The following is a 24,801-nucleotide window of genomic DNA, read 5'->3' as shown; positions in this document are numbered from 1 at the left end:
AGTTGCATCTGAACTACATAATAACAGCCTGTGATCTCAGAATACGGTATAAACTATACTAATTACTATAAATCTATTGTTAGGCATCACACTTCTCCAGCCCATGCAGACTGGTAACATCATGGCTAAAGAACAGTGCCAGGCTGTCAAGGAGGCCTGTCTAGTCAGCCAGGACAGGTAACAACTGTTAGCTTATAGAGCACTTTATTTCCCATAGAGTAAATTATTTTGATTTGTCTCCACTCAGTAAATTATTTTGATTTGGAAAAAAATTTTTTTTTTTCATTTTTCAGAGACAGGGTTTTTCTGTGTAGCCCTGGCTGTCCTGGAATTCACTCTGTAGACCAGGCTGGCCTCAAACTCAGAAATCCGCCTGCCTCTGCCTCCCAATTGATTTGGAAATTTTCAATCGGAAGTTTATAATCACCTTAATTATTTTTTCCAAAAATGATTTTATTAAAAAAACAAACAAATAATAAAGTGCTCATCATCATGACCACCAGCCTTTTTAAACAGTAATTCACTGCTAATGTATGAAACAATCAAAAATGTGTGTGTTTGTGTATATGTTTTAAGGTAAATGGGTGAGTGGGGGGGTTGTAGGTATGTATATGTGTGTAGCATAAACAAGAAAAATTAGTTTGGTAAACCTAGGAATTTATTTAAAAATTTTCCAATACTTTTCAATAGACTTTATAAACACAATGTGTTTGGATGTTTGGAATTTTGGTATATGTAATTTTAGTTTTAGATCCCATTCATCTTTTAAAAGTTTAGTCTTTTTGTTGGCCACTGTTACTATGCACCTATAGGTCAAAACTGTAAAAACCATTCTGTTAAGATTTTGGAACTGAAAACCATTTTACAAGGAAAGAACTTTTAATTATTTAACAGTTGTTATTCTAAATCTTCACTGCTTCCCACTTTATATGGAAAACTCAAAAGGTTCAGCTTTTGGTTTTCAAATTCACAGCTTCCAAGACCTATCAGGTAATTTTATGTTAGAACCTTAATGTAGAAATTAAAAAAAAAAAAATACAGGCATATCTATATATATATTGCCAGAGTTAGAATGAGATTGGTTCTGTTAAGGGGATGCTCAAAATTAACTTTTTATATATAAAATAAATTGTCATTTCTACAAATGTAATTTTTCAATTAAATGACCATGTTTTTATAAAAAAAAAAAACAAAGAATTAAAAATTTCCTTTTACAATGCAGGCAGACAAAACAGAACAAACATGACGCCAATGATATACTAGTAAAATACACTACGTCCAATAAAAGATGGAGAAACTACAAGGAGAAACTAGAATGGAAAATAGGCTACAGGGACTATATGGGTTTATTAACACAAAGAATTTTTGAGTCTGGCCTAAAAAGTAATTGCCTTCGACATCATTTTGCTTTCCCTTTGTTAAGTACGTTTTCTCAAAGTCAGCAATACCTTGTCTACCTGTCCTGTCTGGGAGACTGAAAGATAAAGGTCTGTAAGAGAGAAGAATGGAAAGAGCTAGAAAGATCAGGATGTTCAGGAAAAAGGAGGACTAACTTAAAAAGTAGTAACTAAGTTCAGAGCCATTTGTCCCCCTTAAGAATAACATGAAATACATAATTCCACAAGCCTCCCAGCCCAGCCCTCCACCACCCTCAGAATTCCTTTTATTCCCTGGCAGATTACTGGGTGACTCTCAAACTTCCCGAAATCCCACCAACCTCCCAGCTTAGACACCCCTTCCCCCAAATCCCAAAGAGACAATAAACCATTTGTTTCCTATCAAATCACGATAGATGAAAATACACTGTGCATGCCTTTGCCTCTCTCCTCCATAAAGATGGGGCAGACCTGTCCTTGTACCTGTCTAGACACTAGGAATTAAACTGGTCACTTTCTTCCATCACTGCAAACTCACTGCCTCAAAGTCAACATATTTAATTATTAAAACAGTCACCATATTTAATTATTAAAATAGGTAACCTAGATAAATTCATACTTTAAAAGCCGTAAGTTAATTATATTCAGGGTGATTTTTCAAAACCTAGAAGATAATCCTAAAATAGTTCATAAGAATTTAAAATATATGATCAGTTCTTTTTACCACTCAAAATTTTAGTTATGTCTTCCCTGTTATTTTTTCTTTATGATAATTTAACTGGAATTTACTAAGAAATTAATACTTGACTTTCAAATAATTTTGGATTAGTCTGTGGGACCACCTGGCTGGTTAGGTCTACATACCTGAAGTTAACTAAAAAATTAAAGGCTTGAATTCTTGAAGACTTGAATATGAAAATATGAAGACTTGAATTTTACTGTGTGGTCTTCCAAACATTGAAAATATAGTTAAGTTAATGACAACAAAGTCAATGTAATTTTAACACTATTTTGAGAAATAGGATGTAACATAATTTGGTGATTTAAACCTTATCTGATTAAACCATACCTTCTCGCAAAGTACATGCACATAGAAAAATACTAATTTGACAGAAGATAACAGCTGATTATATATATTAAAATATGGCCAGTGATGACCATTAAAAGCAGTCATCAATATTCTAAACTATGAACAAGATTATACCTGTGAAAGAATATTTTTGCATAGTAATTTTATAAAACTATAGCATTCCCAACAAAAATATAAATTCTGCATCTTGCCACTCTCCATAGGTAGGAAAAACTGTCTTAATATAGTCGACTGGAAAATCAAAAACCAAAGACCCAAAATTTACTTCTTACTCATGACTTTTACAAATACTATATAAAACATTGTGCAAAGCAAAAGGAAACAGAAGAAATAAAAGGAGAGAAAAGAAAGGAAAAAAGGAAGGAAAAAAGAGGAGGAAAGGAGGGCCCACCATTACTAAGCCATGAGTCCCTAAAATGTGACTAGTGTGTGCTTACAGACCAGAGCTCACAAATTACCCCTATGTTAGACCAGCCACTGAGACATTATGTTACTGTGGCCTTGGCATTTCAGCACTGTACTTATGTAGTTTTGTGAAGCAATGCTGAAAATTTTGCATAGTTTTCAAGTCAACATTTTATAATTTTAAATGATAAATTCAAGTTGTTAATAGTTTTTCTTTTACTGTACTGAATAATGTTACAAATAAATATACTGAGTTACATTGTTCTTTTCCTTGATCTAACATAAAACTTTCTCTAATAATATACTGCATATTTTCTGCTTTCAAGAGTCAGTACTGTAAAAGCAGTTAGTGGGGCATAGATAGTACTCAGCTACTTTATGAGTCCTGTCTTTAAGCTCTTCCCCCCATCACAAGCATCTCTTTTGGAAACCAATAGGGATGGCAAAGTGAGGAGAAATGGAAGACACCTTTATTTTAAAACACAGGAAAGTGTTTTTATAAGGAGCTTCAACTTTTTCTGATTCATTTCCCACATTTTCTTCAATTAAAATGATTATAAAAGTGTATCAAATTGAACTTTAAATATGAACAAGATATTTTCAGAACTCACCTGTTGTAAATTAGTGTAGTAATCCTATTCCTCTTACAGTAATACTGACTTGAAACTGACCAAGTGTCTGAACTTCCACTAATCATGTGACTTTGTTTGTTATTGTTTTATTTCCAATCTGAGTTATAAAATGTAAGACTACTCTCTTAAGGGCTGGGTATGGTAATACATGTTTTGAAATCACACTACCCGAGACAGAGACAGGTGGATCTTTGTGAATGCCAGATCAGCCAGGACAATACAGTAAGACTCAGTCTCAAATAATAAGTAAGAGTGTCTTCAAATGAATATAATACTGAATAAGGTATCAAGACTGCTCCTCTTTCTAAACCTGTGCCCTAAGCAGCAGCCACCAAGATAATAAGAGCTTAAACAGTCCAGATGCAGCACCTGGCCCTGATCTGAAGCCTAGCTCTTGAGAGAAGTGACAGAAGTTCTAAAGTGAAGTGCAAATATCCTTACTCAGCCTATTCTGAGCTGAATCTCACAGCACATAGTTAGCCACTCATGTGATTCCGTTATAGAATACAATAAAATACCTGTCTTAATATATAAACTTAACAAACTTGTTATCGACCTTTGGGAAGGAACTAAAAAAGATTAAGATATTGAATCTTTTTGTCTCAATATGCAGTTTGACAAAACACCTATTACAAAACATGACCTCCTCAGAACAATTCTATTTCCTCTCCTTTCCCCCTCCAGAAACAGTTTAAAACCATATTTGAAGGCAGCTACCACTGTGGTTAGAGAAATACATAAAGCTCTTTGGAGATTAGCAGTCTTGGGGCATTTTGACATACTAAAATATGCACTCATTTTCTGGAACTGAATGGGCACTCCAATTGTACCTAAAGATTGTACTGAAGGAGAAGCAGTGAGAGCTACAAAGTCATACATAAAAACAGCTCATGGCCATGCTCAGAACCCTCGCTAACTAGAGCATTTTCCTGTCTTACCTCAGATTTCTCCAGTTTATTTTGTGCATCAATTTGTGTGACGATCTCATTCATGTTGGTCTCCAATACCATTCCCCCCATCACCATTTCTGCAAGAATATTATGAACCTAAAAGGAAAAAATTAATATAAACAGACAAATCACTACAAAAAGTTTCATTTCATTAATTTTTGTTTTAAAAACTAGTGAAATAATTTGTAATTAAGACTCAAAGTTCACTTTCATCAGTACTATGAACTTCAGGCAATTGCACGACCTACATAGGTCTTAAGTTTATTGAGTTGAAAACAGATAATATTAGTTCTCCACAGATTCCTGAAAGGACTGCCTAGAAGAATCTTTAAAAGTGAATGAAATAAGTGATAAATATTAACTACAGAATTCTCTCTCAACTGTATTATCACTTCCTGTAGGTTTCATTCACCTGCAGTCAATTTTGGTCCAAAAATATTAAGTGGAAAACCCACAGAAATAAACAATTCATAAAATAAACATATCATTGAATGAATATTTCACTCCATTCTGTCCAGGGTGTAAATCAACTCTTTCTCAAAAATACCAGGGGCTAGACACATGGCTCAGAGATTAAGAGACATGGCTCAGAGATTAAAATAACAGGGGCTGAGACATGGCTCAGAGGTTAAGAGTACTGGCTGCTCTTTTGGAGGACCCAGGATCAACCAACCCCCAGCACCCACATGGAAGCTCACAACTGTCCGCAAATCCAGTTCTGGGAGATTCTGTCAGATACCCTTTTTTGGCTTCTGCAGGCACTACACATGCATATAGTACACAAACATACACGTAAAAAAAACCACACAGACACACACACACACAACCTGGTTAACCTTGAAATTTCCTTCTCAGCTTTTAATAGCCATTAACTCTGACCAAATCTTTCTTTAGTTTCCCTTGGTGGAAATTTCCTTTTAACTATTCCAACGAGCTTTTAATTCACTTGCTTTAAATCTCAATGCCTTCCGACCTAATTTCTATGCTGCAGGGGGGAAAAAAAGTCTTCCCCCAAACACATACAACAAAACAACATTGCCAAGACAAAGTTGCTTAAAATAGTAAACTGCTTCAGAATAAAGTCCAAAGTCTAAGGCAGTAACAGCGGATCTTCAAAATCAGTCCTCTTGATCAAACCCTCTTTACAGAACAGCCTGTATTTTATTTCTGCCACTGGTTCTCAGCTTTTCTAGCCTCCTTTTCTGTTCATAGAACTTTTATTCATTTTTACAAGCCAGTTTTAATATGATTGCCTTCATTCACAGATCCCTAGGCAGAGGCAACAATGTTTCTACTATTACTATGCCCATATCATTTCCTCTTCTAGATATGAACTCTTCTAGGGCATACATAGTCTTACTATTTTTCTGCAAGCACAGTGGCCTGATTCATGGTTAAAAAAAAATTCATAAGAATAAAAATTACTGCTCATTAAATGCCATTTTACTCTGACAAATGCCAATTAATGTTTTTCCTGGATAAAAAAGGAAAATAGTTCACAATATAGAAAACAAAACAGTACCTTGTCTACATGGAATATTAAATCCAGTTCACAAACATTTTCAAAACATTTGTCTAATGTTTCCACAAATACCTATGAAAAAGGAAAAGAAAAAATATTTTTGAAACATAGGTAAGTACATTCAAATTTATTATCTCTAAGATAGGCAATCCTTATTATATAAAAACTTCTATTATCAGAACCTCCTTTTGAACATTCAAAACTGTAATAAAAAACAAATGTTACTTTCAGGTAAATTATATTTTGGTATATCAAGCAAACTTCTGACAATTACTAAAATTAAATATGATCAGTACCATTATTTATAATTTTAAAAACTCACTTAAATATTTACATAAGGCCTCTTCAGGAAAGGGTTTGGATAAAAGCTTATTAGATAGTTTTAATGGTCTATCAAAGTTTCTTTCACATCTAGTGTGGCCAGTTATTTTTAACTAGAAAATTACTGTAAATGATTAGATATTAGAGAAAGAACAAGACCTCATTATCAGACTGAGTTTGAATAACTTGTATGCCTTATGAAGTTACCTTGGTAGGCGCAGGTTCAAACCCTGAACACAAATACCCAAAATGATCTGTTTTCAGGACTTGACTTTGGTCAGCTCTGAAGAACTAAGCTCTGACTTTCTAGAACATTCTGATAGTAAGTGGTTTAGAACACATATAGAAATTGGGCCTTACCTTATATCAATCTGAGCAGATTATCAGTCTGTGTTAAAAATATGATCTAGAGCCACACCTGCTTTTTTTTCCCTAGGGGTCTTTAACTTATATAACCGAGGTCAACCACATGCAATTCACACAGACCCATAGTATGACACATCTTATAGAGCAGCCTGTGTGCTATTCCTACCAGCAGGACCACCCTCTCCTTTTCTACTCACAGAACAATTGCTCATTCTTTAAAATCCGGTTCATACACAATTTCCTCTACTCATAGGGGTCTGTTTTATTTGTGCTGTGTGTATGAGGACTTGCTATTCAATCTGCTGACAGTGAGCAGATCTCAATTGAAGAAAACATCACCTACAATGAGGTCAGAAAAACTATTTCCCAGAAGAAAACAAAATATTTTTAAATGACCTCTATGTGGAACTGGCTTTCCTGAGTCTCCCCTAATCCTAATCATCAGCAGACTTACGACTCAGGAGCACATTTCCAATGCTCCGGCATGCTTGTGCCTCCCTTAGTTCTGTGGTCTGAGATGCTACAGCAGCCTGGTTTATACCAGAAGACTAACTACTGTGGTGAGGATGGTATACAAACAGCTTCCCTTCACTTGTTTGTTCTTACAGAAGATTGGAAGAACCTACTTAATGTGCAGATAATGTTGGATAAAAAAAAAAAAAAAACAAAGTGGAGCATGTGTCCTTATTACATGTTGGAGAATCTTCTGGGTATATGCCCAAGAGTGATATAGCTGGGTCCTCTGATAGTACTATGTCCAATTTCCGGAGAAACCGCTAAACTGATTTCCAGAGTGGTTGTACCAGCTTGCAGTCTCACCAGCAATGAAGGAGTGTTCCTCTTTCTTCACAACCTCTCCAGCATCTGCTGTCACCTGAGTTTTTTATCCTAGCCATTCTGACTGGTGTGAGGTAGAAATCTCAGGGTTGTTTTGATTTGTATTTCCCTGATGACTAAGGATGTTGAACATTTCTTTAGATGCTTCTCAGCCATTCGGTATTCGTTAGTTAAGAATTCTTTGTTTATCTCTGTAACCCATTTTGTAATAGGGTTATTTGGTTCTCTGGAGTCTAACTTCTTGAGTTCTTTGTATACATTGGATATTAGCCCTCTATCAGATATAGGATTGGTAAAGATCTTTTCCCAATTTGTTGGTTGCTGTTTTGTCCTATTGACAGTGTCTTTTGCCTTACAGAAGCTTTGCAGCTTTATGAAGTCCCATTTGTCAATTCTTGATCTTAGAGCATAAGCTATTGGTGGTCTGTTCAGGAAATTTTCCCCTGTGCCTATGTGCTTGAGGCTCTTCCCCACTTTCTTTTCTATTAGTTTCAGTGTATCTGGTTTTATGTGGAGGTCCTTGATCCACTTGGACTTGAGCTTTGTACAAGGAGATGGGAATGGATCGATTTGCATTCTTCTACATACTAACCGACCATTTATTGAAACAGCCTTATTTATAATAGCCAGAAACTGGAAACAACCAGATGTCCCTCAACAGAGGAATGGACATAGAAATTGTGATACATCTACACAATGGAGTACTACTCAGCTATTAAAAACAATGAAGTTATGAAATTCTTGGGGAAATGGATGAATCTGGAGAATATCATCCTGAGAGGTAATCCAATCACAAAGAACACACATGGTATTGCATTCTCTGATAAGTGGATATTAGCCCAGAAGATCGGAATACACAAAGTACAAACCACAAACCACAAAAAACTCAAGAAGAAAGAAGACCAAAGTGGGGATATTTCGTTCCTTCTTAAAATGGGGAACAAATTACCCATGAAAGGAGTTGTAGAGACTAACTATGGAGCAGAGACTAAAGGAAGGACAATTCAGAGACTGCTCCACCTGGGAATCCTTCCCATATTCAATCATCAAATCTAGACACTATTGTGGATGCCAGCAAGTGCTGGCTGACAGGAGCCTGATATAGCTGTCTCTGGAGAGGCTCTGACAGTTACCTGACTAACACAGATGTAGAGGCTCACAGCCATCCATTGGACTGAGTACAGGGTCCCCAATGAAGGAGCTAGAGAAAGAACCCAAGGAGCTGAAGGGTTTGCAGCCCCTTAGGAAGAACAACAATATGAACTAACTAGTACCCTCAGAGCTCCCAGGGACTAAAACTCCAACTAAAGAGTACACATGGTTGGACTAATGGCTCCAGCAGCATATGTATAGCAGAGGATGGCCAAGTTGGTCATCAATGGGAGGAGAGGCCCTTGGCCCTGTAAAGGTTCTATGCCCCAGTGTAGGGGAATGCCAGGGCCAATAAACAGGGGTGGTGAGCAGGGGGAGGGGGAAGGGGACAGGGTTTTGTTTTAGTTTTTGGTTTTTTTTTTTAATTTTATTTTTTATTTTTATTTTTTGGAGAACCTGAGAAAGGAAATATTGTAAGTAAAGAAAATATCTAATAAAAAAAAAGACAAAGTTCCTAAGACCACTACATGTGTCACTGGAGAACTAACTGCAGTGGCATAAAACAGCCTGCCTACACAAGCAGTATGATGTAGTGAAAACTAAGCTTTGAAATCATTAAGATTCGGCTTCAAATGTTTACTCTACGGCTGTCCAGCTTTATGGCCTTCAGTGTCATTTACCTTCTTTCTAGTCTCAGAACTGTGACATGATATAGGGCTACTCACTTTCGGGATTATTGGAACGTTTTAGTTAGACCGCTTGACTGGGATATTCAGGGCAGTTATCAAACCCCAGCTAACAAATGACAGTCAATATGTATACCTGGGATAGATGTACAAACACGGATGACGCTAAAATTACAAGAGTAATAGAATAATCTAATTCTGCTTGTAAATTCTGATATGGAACTAAGACAAGATAACTACCTGCTCCAGTTGCCAAGACAGTGAGAGTTTCTTTTTAACTTAATCACATGCTAATTGGCCTGGCAGAAGAGAGGATATTCTAACTTTGTATCTCTCCATCTATCAGATTACAGAAACAACGAACCCCACAGAAATGAGAAATTCCCTTAGTAATCTCATGTTCAGAAAGAAAAGGTACCAGCCAGAGTGGGACCTCTCCCAGAAAGAGACTTCACCTAGTTCTAACTGCTTATGAAACTTTCTTTCAGAATGAGACTGAATTCCAGACAAGAATCGGTTAACAGTGGCAGAACTACCCCTTGACTAGAGCTTCTTAGATGCACACATCCTTTGCCCTTCAGGGCATCTTTTGGTCCTTCTTGCCAATGCCCTTCTTGTAAAACAAATCCTTTTCTACTTTGCACCTGTAATTGGCTTACTGAGGACAGGTGGTGAGATCTGATTTGGGCACAGACTGTGGCTATTATATGTGATAGAAGCATCAGCTCTGACAATCTTGGACAATAGATGAACAACAACAAAAGCTCGTTATAAGTACATGGCCTTAGTTTATGAAACTAATAACTCTTAAGAATCAAACATTAAGTGAGTTGAAAATTTCAAACCATCTTCAAAATGCTATTTGACAATTTTCTTTTTATTCAGCAAAAATTACTTAATATAATTAGAAAATTTAATATAGAAACCCAGAGCCCACAAGTTATATACTTACCATAAAACTATATGCAAAAGTACAAAAAAGACTTTTTTTTAGTTATTTAAAGGACCTTGGAGGTTCTAACCTGGACCACAAATAATAAAATACTCTCCTATTATAATTTCTCAAGGAGAATGTTTTTTAAAAGCCAAAACTTAGCAGTAATATGGTAAATAGCACCCCCTTGTGTCTCACTTTTTTAAACTGATAAAAAAGTTTAGATCCACCTTCCGGTTTCCATCTGCACCCAGGGGCTGACCCTATGCCACAGCTCTCTACACCATAATTCCTCCCAGAGAGAACTGGTCTCCCAGGAGTGCTGACACACAGGCTTACAGAAAGGGACAAGCCACAGTCAGAGACAACAAAACTAGCTAACACCACAGATAACCAGATGGCAAGAGGCAGGGGTAAGAACATAAGCAACAGAAACCAAGGTTACTTGGTATCATCAGAACCCAGTTCTCCCACCACAGTGAGCCCTGGATACCCCAACACACAAGACAAGCAAGACTCTGGGGGCAGTGGTGGCACATGCCTTTAATCCCTGCACTTGGGAGGCAGAAGCAGGTGGATTTCTGAGTTCAAGGCCACCCTGGTCTACAGAGTGAGTTCTAGGACAGCCAGGACTATACAGAGAAACCCTGTCTCGAACCTCCCCTCCCCCCCCCAAAAGACTCTGATTTAAAATCACATCTCATGATTATGATAGAGGACTTTAAGGACATAAATAACTCCCTTAAAGAAATACAGGAGAACACGGGTAAACAGCTAGAAGCCTTTAAAGGAGAAACACAAAAATCCCTTTAAAAAATTACAGGAAAACACAACCAAACAGGTGAAGGAATTGAACAAAAACAATCCAGGATCTAAGAATGGAATTAGAAACAATAAAGAAATTGCAAAGGGAGACAACCTTGGAGATAGAAAACCTAAAAAAGAGATCAGGAGTCATAGATGCATGCATCACCAACAGAATACAAGAGATAGAAGAGAGAATCTCAGGTGTAGAAGATACCAGAGAAAACATTGACATAACAGTCAAAGAAAATGCAAAATGCAAAAAGATCCTAACTCAAAACATCCAGGAAATATCCAGGACGCAATGAGAAGAACAAACCTAAGGATAATAGGTATAGAAGAGAGTGAAGACTTCCAACTTAAGGGCCAGTAAATATCTTCAACATAATTATAGAAGAAAACTTCCCTAACCTGAAGAAAGAGATGCCCATGAGCATACAAGAAGCCTACAGAACTCCAAATAGACTGCACCAGAAAAGAAATTCCTTCTATCACATAATAGTCAAAACACCAAATACACAAAGCAAAGAAAGAATTTTAAAAGCAGTAAAGGGAAAAGGCAAGTAACATATAAAGGCAGGCCTATCAGAATTACACCAGACTTCTCACCAGAGACTATGAAAGCTAGAAGATCCTGGACAGATGTCATACAGACCCTAAGAGAACACAAATGCCAGCCCAGGCTACTATACCCAGCAAAACTCTCAATTACCATAGATGGAGAAACCAAGATATTCCATGACAAAACCAAATTTACACAATATCTCTCCACAAACCAAGCCCTACAATGAATAATAGGTAGAAAACTCCAACACAATGAGAGAAACTACACCCTAGAAAAAGCAAGAAAGTAATAATCTTTCAACAAACTCGAAAGAAGATAGCCACACAAGCATAATTCCAACTCTAACAACAAAAATAACAGGAAGCGATAATCACTATTCCTTAATATCTCTTAACATCAACAGACTCAATTCCCCAATAAAAAGACATAGACTAATGACTAGATATACAATATATATAAAGTACTCAAGAAGTTAGACTCAGGAGAACCAAATAACACTATCAAAAAATGGGGAACAGAGTTAAATAGAGAATTCTCAACTGAGGAAACTCAAATGGCCAAGAAGCACCTAAAGAAATGTTCACCACCCTTAGTTATCAGGGAAATGCAAATCAAAACAACCCTGAGATCCCACCTCACACCAGTCAGAATGGCTAAGATCAAAAACTCAGGTGACAGCAGATGCTGGCGAGGATGTGGAGAAAGAGGAACACTTCTCCATTCCTGGTGGGAGTGCAAGCTGCTACAACCACCCTGGAAGTCAACCTGGGGGTTCCTCAGAAAATTGGACATAGTACTACCTGAGGACCCAGCAATACCACTCCTGGGCATATATCCAGAAGATGCTCCAACATGTAATAAGGACACATGCTCCACTATGTTCATATCAGCCTTATTTATAATAGCCAGAAACTGGAAACAACCCAGATATCTCTCAACAGAGGAATGGATGTAGAAATGTGGTTCATTGACACAATGAAATACTTCTCAGCTATTAGGAACAAGGACATCCTGAGTTTTATAGGCAAATGGATGGAACTAGAAAATATCATCCTGAGTGAGGTAACTCAGACCCCAAAGGACATGCATGCTATGCACTCACTGATAAGTAGATATTAGGCAAAGAGCATGGAATACCCACGATATAACTCACAGACCACATGAAGCTCAAGAGGAAAGAAGACCAAAGAGTGGATGCTTCAATCCAACTTAGAAAGGGGAATAATATAATCAAGGGAAGTCAAGAGTGGGTGGGACTTGGGAGAAAGAGAGGAGGGGGGAAAGAGGGGCAGAATCAGGTATGGGAGGAGATAGAGGAGATGTACAGAGGGTCAGGAAATTGAACAGAGGTGTATAATGGGGGATGGGGAACTGGGGGTAGCAACCAGAAAGTCCCAGATGCCAGGAGAGCAAGAGCCTCCCAGTACCCCATAGGGATGACTTTAGCTCAATACCCCACAAAAGGGAGGGAGAATCTGTCAAGACCATATCCAGAGGTTAGGCATGCCCCTCCCATTGAGGGATGGGACCACCCACCCATCTCCAAAATTTTAACCCAGAATTGCTCCTGTCTAAAGGAAATATAGGGACAACGAGTGGAGCAGAGATTAAAGGAAAGGACATCCAGAGACTGCCCCACCTGGGGATCCGTCCCACATGCAGACACCAAACCCAGACGCTATTACTGATGCCAAGAAGTGCTTGCTGTCAGAAGCCTGATACAGTTGTCTCCTGAGAGGCTCTGCCAGACCCTGACCAATACAGATGCAGATGCTCACAGCCAACCATCTGCCTGAGCACACAGACCCAATGGAGGAGTTAGGGCAAGGACTGAAAGAGCTAAATGGGCCTTATCTAGCATCAACGGGAGGGGAGGCCCTTGGTCCTGCGAAGGCTTGATGACCCAATGTAGAGGAATGCTAGGGTGTTGAGGCAGGAGTGGGTGAGTGGATGGGGGAGCACCCTTACAGAAGCAGGGTAAGGGGGGATGGGATAGGGGGTTTGCAGAGGGGAAACCTGGAAAGGGAATAACATTTGAAATGTAAAGAAATAAAACATCCAATTAAAAAAAGTTTAGATCTAGTTTCAATATAACTGGTGCATACGCAGTACACAGCTACTTACATATAAGAATATACAGCCAAAGACTTAACCTCTACCCTTAAGAAAGTCAAAGGCTGTAAGAGATAAATTGCTTTAGTTTACTGAAGGAATCATATTCTAATTTCTTTCACTTCAAAAAATATAAAATTAACCCTCAGTTTAATGATGGTAGACATAATCAGGAAGTGATATATCTGCATGTAAACAGGGCCCCACTTCCTTTATCACAAGAACATTCTTGTGTTTCACCTTTAATAAGAAATCTTAAAGTTCATCATATAAAAGCCAAAATGAATCTATTATGAGACACCTTAGTCTTCAGAGACTTAGACTCTCCCACCACCTACCTACCAATAAAGGAATATGTCCTGTGTAAGAAATATTAGATGATTCTTATTGGGCCAATATCACATAATGTGCTTAGACAGGAATGGCAAAGCCCACCACACTTAGGCTGTGTTATACACAGAGATAAAACAGCTGCTACTCCTAGTGCTCTGATGGATGAACAATTTAAGATTAGGGGCTAGGAACATAGCTCAATTGGTAGAGTGCTTGCTTGGCTAGCCCTGGCTTTGACTTCCAGTACTGGATACACTGGACGTGGTGGTATATCCAGGAGACCAAATTAGGCAGAAGAGAAACTTATGCAATTCAGGGGCAGAGTAAGCACTAAACCTCTGAGGCCCGTGCTGACAGCACAACATACTGTTTTAGCGTAAACCTGAGAAAGAAAGAGATAAGAGTGCACTGCAAAACAATAAAAAGTGTGGTATGATATGCTCAGTCTAGTAAATGAATAAACTAGTCACACAGTTGTTACTTAGTGTCTGTTCTACTTAAGCTTTCACTGTCAACTTGACATAGCCTAAAGTCATCTGAAAAGGAACTCTCAACTCAAGAATTACTTAGATCCGACTGGCCTGTGGGTGATTTTTTTAATTGCTATATGAAAGCCCAGTCCACTGTGGGCAGGGCCATTCCCTGGGAAGGTGAAAAAGGTAACATGAGCCTCTTTGCAATACAGCAAGCAACAGTCCTCCCATGGCTTCGGATTCAAGTTTCTGCTCGAGTTTCCGCTATGACGGACTGTAAGTTGTAAGCTAATATAAACCTTTTTAAAAATTATCTTTAATCTTTTTTTACAGTCCAGTCGTTATCCTCCTCCCATGCTAATATAAATCTTAACCTCCCTTTGGTGCTTTTGGTCAGAGTCTTTCAGCAACAGAGAGAAAACTCTAACACTATCGGGTCTATTTATACTTAATGTGCTATACACAACAGCATTACCACAGATTTGATATGGGTCATGATCCCACTAGGTAATAGAAACTTTTTAAGATCTGTTATGAGACAACTGTCATGCACTCAGTTGAAATACTGTTGTGTGGCACTTGACTGCACTTAGGAACACAAGCATTGACCTGTCTATACTCAAAATCCAGCCTTGCCTTTAACTTGGCAATGGAGAGCAACCTGCTTACCACCAAGCCTCCGAGTCTTCATCTAGGCACAGTAATGGCTCCTGTATTATAAGGTTGTCTAATAAAAAAATGAGTAACTATCAAGTGCTTAGAGTCTTATCTCATAAAAGAAAGCATTACATACAATCTTGGCTACTGTAAAATATACAGAGAAGTAAATAAATATCCCCAAGCAATAGCACTTACGTGGCAGACCTCTTAGGATTTCTAGGTTTAGAAAGGATTTTCTGTTTGCATTTAGGAACTTTCTGGGTAAATTCTCCAGAAACCAATCCAGTTGGCTTTAATCTATAGATAATGAAGTTAAATTGACATGTTATACAACGTGAAGGGCTAGATGTTAGCACATGCCTGTAACCACAGCACTAAGGAAGATGGGGAGGAGAACTGTTGGGAGTTCAAGGCCGATATGAAATACATTGTGAATTCCAGGCTACCTTGGGCTACTGCGTGAGACACTTTTAAAATAACACAAAAGATAAGACAAGAATGTCAGGCATAGAGGCATACAGCATGAGACTTGAGGGAGGACAGTAAATTCAAGGCAGGCCTGGACACAGAAAGTCCCTGTCCCAAACTCATAGTCATATTCTCTCCCTCCCCTTACCCTTTCTCTCTCTCCCTCCCTCCCTCTCTCCTTTCTGGCTTTCTGGCTCTCTCTGTCTCTGTCTCCTCAGTGAAAGAACAGGAGCCAAAAATCTAAGAATTCTTTTTTTTTTTTTCTCAAGATTTATTTATATGTAAGTACACTGTGGCTGTCTTCAGACATACCCAGAAGAGGGTATCAGATCTCATTACAGATGGTTGTGAGCCACCATGTGGTTGCTGGGATTTGAACTCAGGACCTTCGGAAGAGCAGTCAGTGCTCTTAACTGCTGAGCCATCTCTCTCCTCAAGAATTCTTATTATATTCCAAGAAACATAAAAAAAATATTCTTTAGTCACCAGATAGATGTTTTTAAGAAATACAATTGAGTTTAGCCAAAACCAAGAATTACCATTAAAAACACTGCATATATAATAAAACCAAGAAAGACAGACTGAAATGAGAACAAAGTCAAATGAAGGAGAGCTGTAAGTATCTGCACGCTGTCCAACAGTTACCTTCCATATGCTACTGAGAATCTGCCAAGCATGGGGTTTAAGGAGTACAGTTAACTTAACTCGGTGGATAGTGGATTCTGCACTGGATGGTGAATGAACCTTGACCCACAACTACAGATAACTACATACTAATGATGGTAATGTTGGAAACACTAGAGATACCGAGTGTGCACTCAGCACAACTCAAGATAAGAAATAAAAGAAAATTTGTCTACACTCATGAATGTTATCTGACTATGTAAGATAAATTAAATCATAATAATTCATTAGTTTTTTTTAACTGCATTAAGGAAAATTCAAGAATTTCAAGAAGCCTAAATATTTATGTGCTTAAATATAAAATATATTAAACAAATTCAGTTTAAGATACAGTAACTCCTTTCTCTCCGTGGTACTATGTTAATGGACCTCAGTTACTAGCCACCTGTGCAAAATGCTACCTTGGCTTCCATTAACCTGAATTTCTGTGTGTCTAGGTACAACAGCTGCCTGTAGTACAGGAGCTCAACTACATAACACCCTTTGCACTTACACGACTTAATATGGTTTATACATGAACTTCAGAAGTTTTAAGAAACAACTAGTTTTAATTAGTAAGTAATACACTATATAATGATTTAAAAATTAATGAGGCCTCTGAGTAATTTAGTATAAAAGCTACTCATGAGAACATTTTTTGAGAGAGCTGGGCATGTGGCTCAGCTGGTAAACTGCTTGCCTAGCCTTCATGTGGCTCTAGGCTCAATTCTCAGCTCTGGCTATAAATAAAGAACACAACAATAACAAAACATAAGAGATTTTTTTTCAAACTTTGCATTGCCTATACCTCAAAAAAAAAAAAAACCATATTGACAGAAACTGTTAAAACTATTTTTAACGGGCGGTGGTGGCACACACCTTTAATCCCAGCACTTGGGAGGCAGAGGCAGGCGGATTTCTGAGTTCGAGGCCAGCCTGGTCTACAGAGTTAGTTCCAGGATAGCCAGGGCTATACAGAGAAACCCTGTCTCAAAAAACCAAAAAGAAAAAGAAAAAAAAAAAACTATTTTTAAGCTCCTAATTGGTTAATTTTTAGGATGACATATAGCCTTGAAAGATACACTTCCACCTATAACCAAATAAAAGAAAGAAAATGAATAACAAGTATTTCCAATCTTTTTCCTACAGTAGTATTTGAGCTAAAAAATACAGAAACCATAATGGTAAAATCACTACTTGGTAAACACAAATAAATGTGTTTGGTAAAAATTGTCAATAGATGCTAAAACTAATGAACAAATACATACTACAAAAAAAGCTTAAATATTTTTTGGTAAGATACTTATGAGCACAAAGGAAAATAGAATTTATGGCAGGCAAACCTGGTCTATCTTAACCAAGTGACTAGAGTAAATGTCCTCAACAAAATGAGTAAACTGGCACATCCTTCATCCTTATAGGAAGCACTGAGGAGGATGTACCATCAAGCAGATCAGAGGACTACAAACAAACTGGCCAGCACTCCTCAAAGGACCAAAGAATGAAGAACAGGAAATGGAGGACAAAGCCCTTTAGAGTGAGACTTAGAGGACACGAAGTCTAAGGAAAAGACTCTGAGGAAAAAAACTGTATTAAAAATACAAGTGGCAAATTTTAAACAACGTACATAGACTTCATAGAAGTAATGCATCTATGTTCATTTCCTTATTTTGTGGTAGTCTCTCTTTACTTTTTGTTTGTTTGGTTGGTTTTTTTTTTCCCCTTTGGTTTTTTGAGACAGGGTTTCTCTGTGTAACCTTGGCTGTCCTAGAACTCACTCTGTAGACCAGGCTGGCCTTGAACTCAGAGATCCACTTTCCTCTGCCTTCCAAGTGCTGGGATTAAAGGCGTGCGCTACCACCGCCCAGCACTTTTTTTTTTTAAGATTTATTTTATTTATTTTATGTGTATGAGTACACTGTAGCTGTACAGATGGCCATGAGTCATCATGTGTGTGGCTGCTGGGAATTGAACTCAGGAACCTCTGCCAGCCCCCACTGGCTCTGGCCCTGCTTGCTCCGGTGTAATTCACTGTAGCTGTCTTCAGACGCACCAGAAGAGGGAGTCAGATCTCATTACGGGTAGTTGTGAGCCACCATGTGGTTGCTGGGATTTGAACTCAGGACCTTCAGAAGAGCAGTCAATGCTCTTACCCGCTGAGCCATCTCGCCAGCCCCTTCTCTTTATTTTTTGAGACACTGTCTGCTATACAGCTAAGCTGCTGTCCTAGAACTCAAGATATTCCTGCTTGGTCTCCAGAGAATTAGGATTACAGAAACAGGCAAGGTGCCAAGGTTCCTAATCTTAATAATAATTATACTGTACTGATAGAAGATATTAAATTGGGTGGATGGGGGAGCTAAGTGAATAGATATGGCATATAAGAAGTTTTTATACTATGCAGGCCATTTTTTTACAAGTGCAAAACAATTTCAACTTTTTTTCCTTAATCTTTAAATGGTCATCAAAAAGGCTTACTGGTATAGACACTTAACATAAATCAAGTCTGACAGCCTGAGCTCAACACATGGTGAAAAGGGAGAACCCCTGCAAGTTGTCATCTGACCTCCACACGTGTGCCATGGCATGCACACATCAGAAGTATGTGCAGGTACTACTTCAATAAATGTAAAAATATTTTTTGAAGTTCTAGAAAAGTTTTCTTTTTAAATTAAGCTCAAAGGGCACTCTCCTTTATGTCCAATTGTTACCTTAAAAACCAACTATTCTATACCAGGAAACAACAAGCTTACTTTAAACCCCAAATTAACAACAAACAGTAACAAAAGTTCATGCTTTTCTGAAATCTTCATTAAATCAAAGAAGATAAACGTTTGTGGTTTCCAGCTCCAAATGTCTTGTCTAACTGCTTCAGTTCCTAGACATAGTAATGATGATGCTTTATAGTCTACCCCAAATATGGGTTGCTTATACCGAGTGCTTGCTCTAGTATAAATGTAGCCAGGGAGGTATGTGCTCAAACACTTACAAAAAGAAATCTGTAAATTAAAAAAAAAAAAGCTAAGTAATTTACCAGAAGTCATACAATTATTGTATTAGCTAAAACCTAAGACCATACTGTGACTCTAAACATCAACTTGGTAGAACATCATATGACACCTTCAAGTGACTGAGGTGGCAATATAGTATATAAATTAGGGAAGTAGACATTAACAAATCTGAATGCCAGTAGAATGCAAAATCTAAGTGATCTTTACATTTCTTTTTTTTTTTTTTTTTTTTTTTTTTTTTTTTTTGGTTTTTTTGAGACAGAGTTTCTCTGTGTAGCCTTGGCTGTCCTAGAACTCACTCTGTAGACCAGGCTGGCCTTGAACTCAGAAATCTGCCTGCCTCTGGTGCTGGGATTAAAGGCGTGTACCACCACCGCCCAGCTGATCTTTACATTTCTAATTTCTGAAAAGTAGACATGTCAACCATGAAAACATGGTTGGAAAGAAAGTTTAGGAATTTGGGCAATTCTAACTTAAAGTGTTTATAAAAATACTTTCTTGTTTATATACACACATTCACTCATGTTCATACAAATACGCGCGCGCGTGCACACACACACACACACACACACACACACACACACACGAGAAACAAGTCACACTGAAAACAGAAACCTTAAAATATTTTGTCTAACAGTGTAGGAGGGAAATTTTTCCTGAAACATCCCCTTTCGACTGCTCAGAATGAAGGTGAAGGGCATCACTCCCCTCCTCCATTAGGAAATGCACAGGAACTTACCTTCCCATGTAACCAGAGGTGATTTCCTCTCAACAGAGGACTGCAACTATCCACAGTCCTCGGACACTGTTTTCCCAAACAATCTGTTAGAAACACGTGGGTTCTAAATCCAGATAGCTTTAAACAGCCATGCTTCATCCACTAACAATAATGCTTCCAAGTCACCCTCAGAACCAAATGACAGAGGCGGGAGTGGGAGTGGCTCGATTAGAACATGCCACCAGGCAATCTGGTAGGCTAGTAACAATCACTTCAGTGTAATTTATTATAGGATAAAGGAAGATTAGGAGATCTTTTCAGCTCAGTATTCTTTGCTTATCAACTGCTCTAATTAAGTCTACTATTTTTTTTAAAGATTTTTATTTTTAACTGTGAGTATGCATGTGAGTATAGCGTGTAGGAGACTAGAGATTATGTGTCTAATCTCCTGGAGCCACACAGTTTTAAGTCACCTCATGTGGGTGCTGGAAACTGAATTCAGGTCCTCTGTAAGACTAGTATGTGTTTTTACCCGCTGAGCCATCTTTCCAGCTAAGTCTTCTTATCATATATATGTGTCACCTTGTAAAACTCATCCCAAGACATTGTACAGCATACAGGGGGAAAAGATGCATAAATATTTCTAAAAATAAGACAGAAAAAAGAATCGTAAATTCAGTTTGTATAATAAGTCACCCTTTATATTCCTTTCTTATAAATTTATGATTTGGGCCGGGCGGTGGTGGCGCACGCCTTTAATCCCAGCACTTGGGAGGCAGAGGCAGGCGGATTTCTAAGTTCGAGGCCAGCCTGGTCTACAGAGTGAGTTCCAGGACAGCCAAGGTGACACAGAGAAACCCTGTCTCGAAAAAAATAAAAAATAAAAAAAATAAATAAATTTATGATTTGAATGAAATGTTAACTGTAAACACTTAGAACAAAGAAATTATACAGAATGTCTTTTCAATGCTCACACCTATTTGGTATTATTATTTGGCCATTAAAAGAAAACTAGAGTCAAAGGTTATACATATAGTACATGGCAGAGCCTAAACACTTAGATAGATATAAGACACCACACTGCTTTAATTCACAGACCTCTTTAACCACCCCATGAGCTCTAGAAGTAGCACCTTCAAAACAAATACATTTTACAGACAAAATGTACTTTTTAAAAACAGGTCTACATAGCTTTAGTAACTCCGTGAATACTACTCGAATTTAGTACAACATCCAAAAGTAATAGTCACAGGAAGATAGTCTAGCAGCTGTGCTGTAACCATAGCCAATGTTACACTTGCAACTTTAAATTAAACGTATAGTTCAACACCGTGGTTCTTCCTAACTAAACTCAATTTTGTCATTACAAATGAACCAGGTCAGAGCTGTGGAAAGTGCTAAATGTATAAAACCACAGAAACAATTTAGAATTATCCATTATTGTGCTTCCATTATCTGTGTGTGGCACAAATTGAGGATAGTATGACTGCTTATAAATAACTCAAATGACCCAACATTAATATTTAATGAACTCCTATTCTTACTGTGTAAATATTTAAACATTTCTAATGTATACATGCAGCAACAGAAGAGAACCTTAAAGCAAGCTATTATATATCCTAGGTCATCACAACAAAATAGTGCATATCAAGACTAGAAAAGGGGCCCAGTGTGGTTGTGCATGCCTTTAGTTCCCATACTTAAGAGGCAGAAGGTGAAGGTTCTCTGTGAGTCTCAGGCTAGTCTGGTCTATATAGTGAGTTCCAGGACAGTCAGGCCTACATAGAGAGACTGTCTAAAAAACAAACAAAGTAATAAAGAAATATTTTAAATAAAAAGGGATATTTCTTTGAACAAATTGAAATAGAGTTATTGTTCAAGTGTCATAATGACATAAATCCCAGACAGAATGTATTTAAATGCTTCTTCCAGATCCTACACAGCACATAAAGTCAAACCTAGGAACACATGCACATGTTAAGAAAACACCAAATCTTTCCATAAAAATATGTAAATTTTGCAGTTATTTGAATAGTACTTTTAACACTAGAAACATCACAATTACAAGCACATGTTTAGTAAGATATGCTGATATTTGCCTGCTCTAGTCTCTAAAGGGACATGCGAGGATAGCTCAGCTCTTGTAGAGCCCTCATTTTCCACTTTTAATTTTTTTTACATTAGAGATGTTGTCTTACAACTAAAGGATGAAAATGCCCAATAAAATCAGTTCTAAATAAACTCTCAATAGTGGTTTGATGAAACAAAAGCAAAAATGAAGAGCTCCTCAATTAAACTCTGTTCACTGCACCATGTATTACAGTAGCTGGCTCACACATGTTCAGTGCTTCCTTGTAAGCAATAAATCAACTGGAAACCAAGAGCAATGACACGGACATGCTCATGGCAATGACGAAGTCACTACCATTGGGGAAATTACAGAACTTTTCTCTTTTTTTTGTAACACAGTAAGTTGACATATAATAACACTGAAAGGTCTTATAAAAATAGCTCTGGCCTTTCTTTAGAATTGTATTTTCATTTTTGTATATTCATGGGTATCTGTGTGAGTGTATGTCTCGTGTGTGAGTGTGCCTGAGGAAGCAAGAAGAGGGTATTGGGCCCCTCTGAGGTAGAGTTACAGGTAAGTGTGTAGCACTGAGGTGGGTCCTGGGAATTGAACCGAGTCTTCTGTAAGAACACTTCTTAACCACTGCGCCATCTCTCCAGCTCCTCTAAGTCTACATTTATAATCAGCAAAACGATAAAGCTTTCCTGAAACAGTCTTTTCTGCGTTTATCTAATCAAAACAAACTATCAGGGTGAAACATAGTTCACTACTAAGAGTCATGCTTAGCACATGTAAAACTATAAAACTATAAAAACTATAAAATTCGAATCCCATTACCACCAAAGTTACTAATGTTTGAACAATAAAGGCAAGAACATTAGCGAGACACAAGAGACATTTTCCTTTTCCTAAAGTACATGATAGAATCCCTTCAGTTATGCTGTACAATTCTTGTCCTTTACAATTCCTCTTCTAAGTCCCTGACACAAACAGCTGTCCTATTAGAACACAGATGGGTCACAACATCAAAACCTAAGTATACAAGTACACGGTACTTCTGCTTTACCTCTAAGAAAATTCACATCCATTTTAATCTTTCTCAATAAAGCAGACTGAATTTTAAATGCATTTTTCTCTTGTTTTAACTCTAGATTTAGACTACTAATGAATGGCCAGCAAAGGTAATTCAAAACGCTTAAATGTAGCATATGTCTACCATTCTCTTCAGCATGGATAGCCAACAGAGAAACAGAAATCACAGAAAATTATTTTCTATAGAAATATAAAGTTTTAGAATAAAACTATAATTATGTATGAAATGAATTAGTAAGTGTAATAATGAACTCAGAAGGCAAGGTAAAATACAGATCTGATCATTCCCTCTCTGATACTAAGCCACATAAAACTGAGAATTGTCACCTCTTTCTCTACTGGGAAGTATACAGGAAACAAAATACTGATTAGGTAGGCTTCAGAGGTAAGAGGACACCTAGAGTCATAGTTATTGTAAGCTCAAAATTTCTTTGAAGTCTCTGCTTAGAGTTTTAAATATTATTTTAAAGCAACTTTATCCTACATGCTTATCTTAAAATTATCAATTTTTCCACCAACACCATTAATTTAGGATGAAAGGAATGGAAGAGAAAAGGGAGAGACAGACACACAGCAAATGTTTACCATGATTACTTTATGGTTTCATGTAGCTGATACCTGCCAAGCACTCAAAAATCAGTGTGAGAAATAATAGATTTGGAAGCTGGAGAGATAGAACAGAGGTGAAGAACACTTAAAGTTCTTTTGGAAGCCCTAAGTTCAGTTCTCAGAATCCTCACTGGGCACTCAACTGCCTCTGGTAAGCCAACATTCTTTTGGCATCCTCGGGTACGCTAATGCAAAGACATATACATAAAATTAAAATACATCTTAAAACAAATAAAAAAGAATTACTTTACAAGTGTGATAGTCACAACTTTAATCCAAGTACATCTTTAATATAACCACACCTTTAATCCCAGCACTCATGAGGCAGAGGCAGGTAGATCTCTGAGTTCAAGACCAGCCTAACCTACATAATAAGTATAAGGCCAGCCAGGGCTACATGAGACCTTTCCTTAGAAAAGAAAAGACAAGAAAAGACAAGACAAGACAAGACAAGACAAGACAAGACAAGACAAGACAAGAAAAGAAAAGAAAAGGAAAGGAAAGGAAAGGAAAAGAAAAAGAAAAGAAAAGAAAGAGAAAAAGAAAAAGAGAAGAGAAGGAAAGGAAAGAAAAGAAAGGAAAGGAAAAGAAGGAAAAAAAACCAGGAGAGAAGAAAAGCAGCATTAGAAGCTTAAGAGTAGAGAGGTATACTTACAGCTCCACTGGCACTTACTGTTTTTACTTTACTAACAAAAGCAATACCAAAAGCTTTATTTAGTCTTACCACTCATATTTCTAAGCTTGGTCACTCAGAATTTATTATTAAGTTTTCTGCTTAGTAATTTCTCATTTAAAATCAAAGAATGCTTCCTTCTTGCAGATTTAAAAGCTATACCTCACTTGACAAAGAAATCATTTTTATATGCAGCTTTTCCCAGCTTACAACTTACTGATGCCACATCTCCATTTGTGTACTATTCAGAAAGGAAAAAGAAATTCTGTGTATTTCCTCTTGATAATCTTGATCCAATACAAATTACTTGTAATAATTATTTTTTCAATTTTATTTAT

The 24,801-nt window shown here is 37.4% G+C and overlaps 1 protein-coding gene across 5 annotated transcripts in view; it reads right to left on the bottom strand.

Moving 5' to 3' along the window:
• Positions 1-24,801, bottom strand: part of Ap3s1 (adaptor related protein complex 3 subunit sigma 1) — a 52,942-nt gene that overhangs the window by 5,562 nt on the left and 22,579 nt on the right. For 4 of the 5 annotated variants that reach the window (XM_031365642.1, XM_031365639.1, XM_031365638.1 and 1 more), the window contains exons 4-5: positions 5,976-6,047; positions 4,442-4,549 (exon numbers count right to left, since the gene is read on the bottom strand). In XM_031365642.1, the coding sequence (XP_031221502.1) occupies positions 4,442-4,549; positions 5,976-6,047 (180 nt within the window). Of the gene's footprint in view, positions 1-1,448; positions 1,490-4,441; positions 4,550-5,975; positions 6,048-24,801 lie in introns of all 5 variants that reach the window. The other variant, XM_031365641.1, reaches the window with a different exon arrangement.

Source organism: Mastomys coucha, unplaced genomic scaffold (assembly GCF_008632895.1).
Source record: "Mastomys coucha isolate ucsf_1 unplaced genomic scaffold, UCSF_Mcou_1 pScaffold13, whole genome shotgun sequence".
Lineage (NCBI taxonomy): Eukaryota > Metazoa > Chordata > Mammalia > Rodentia > Muridae > Mastomys > Mastomys coucha.
The sequence above is the reverse complement of the archived record's forward strand: the minus strand, read 5'-3'. Positions and strand labels throughout refer to the sequence as shown.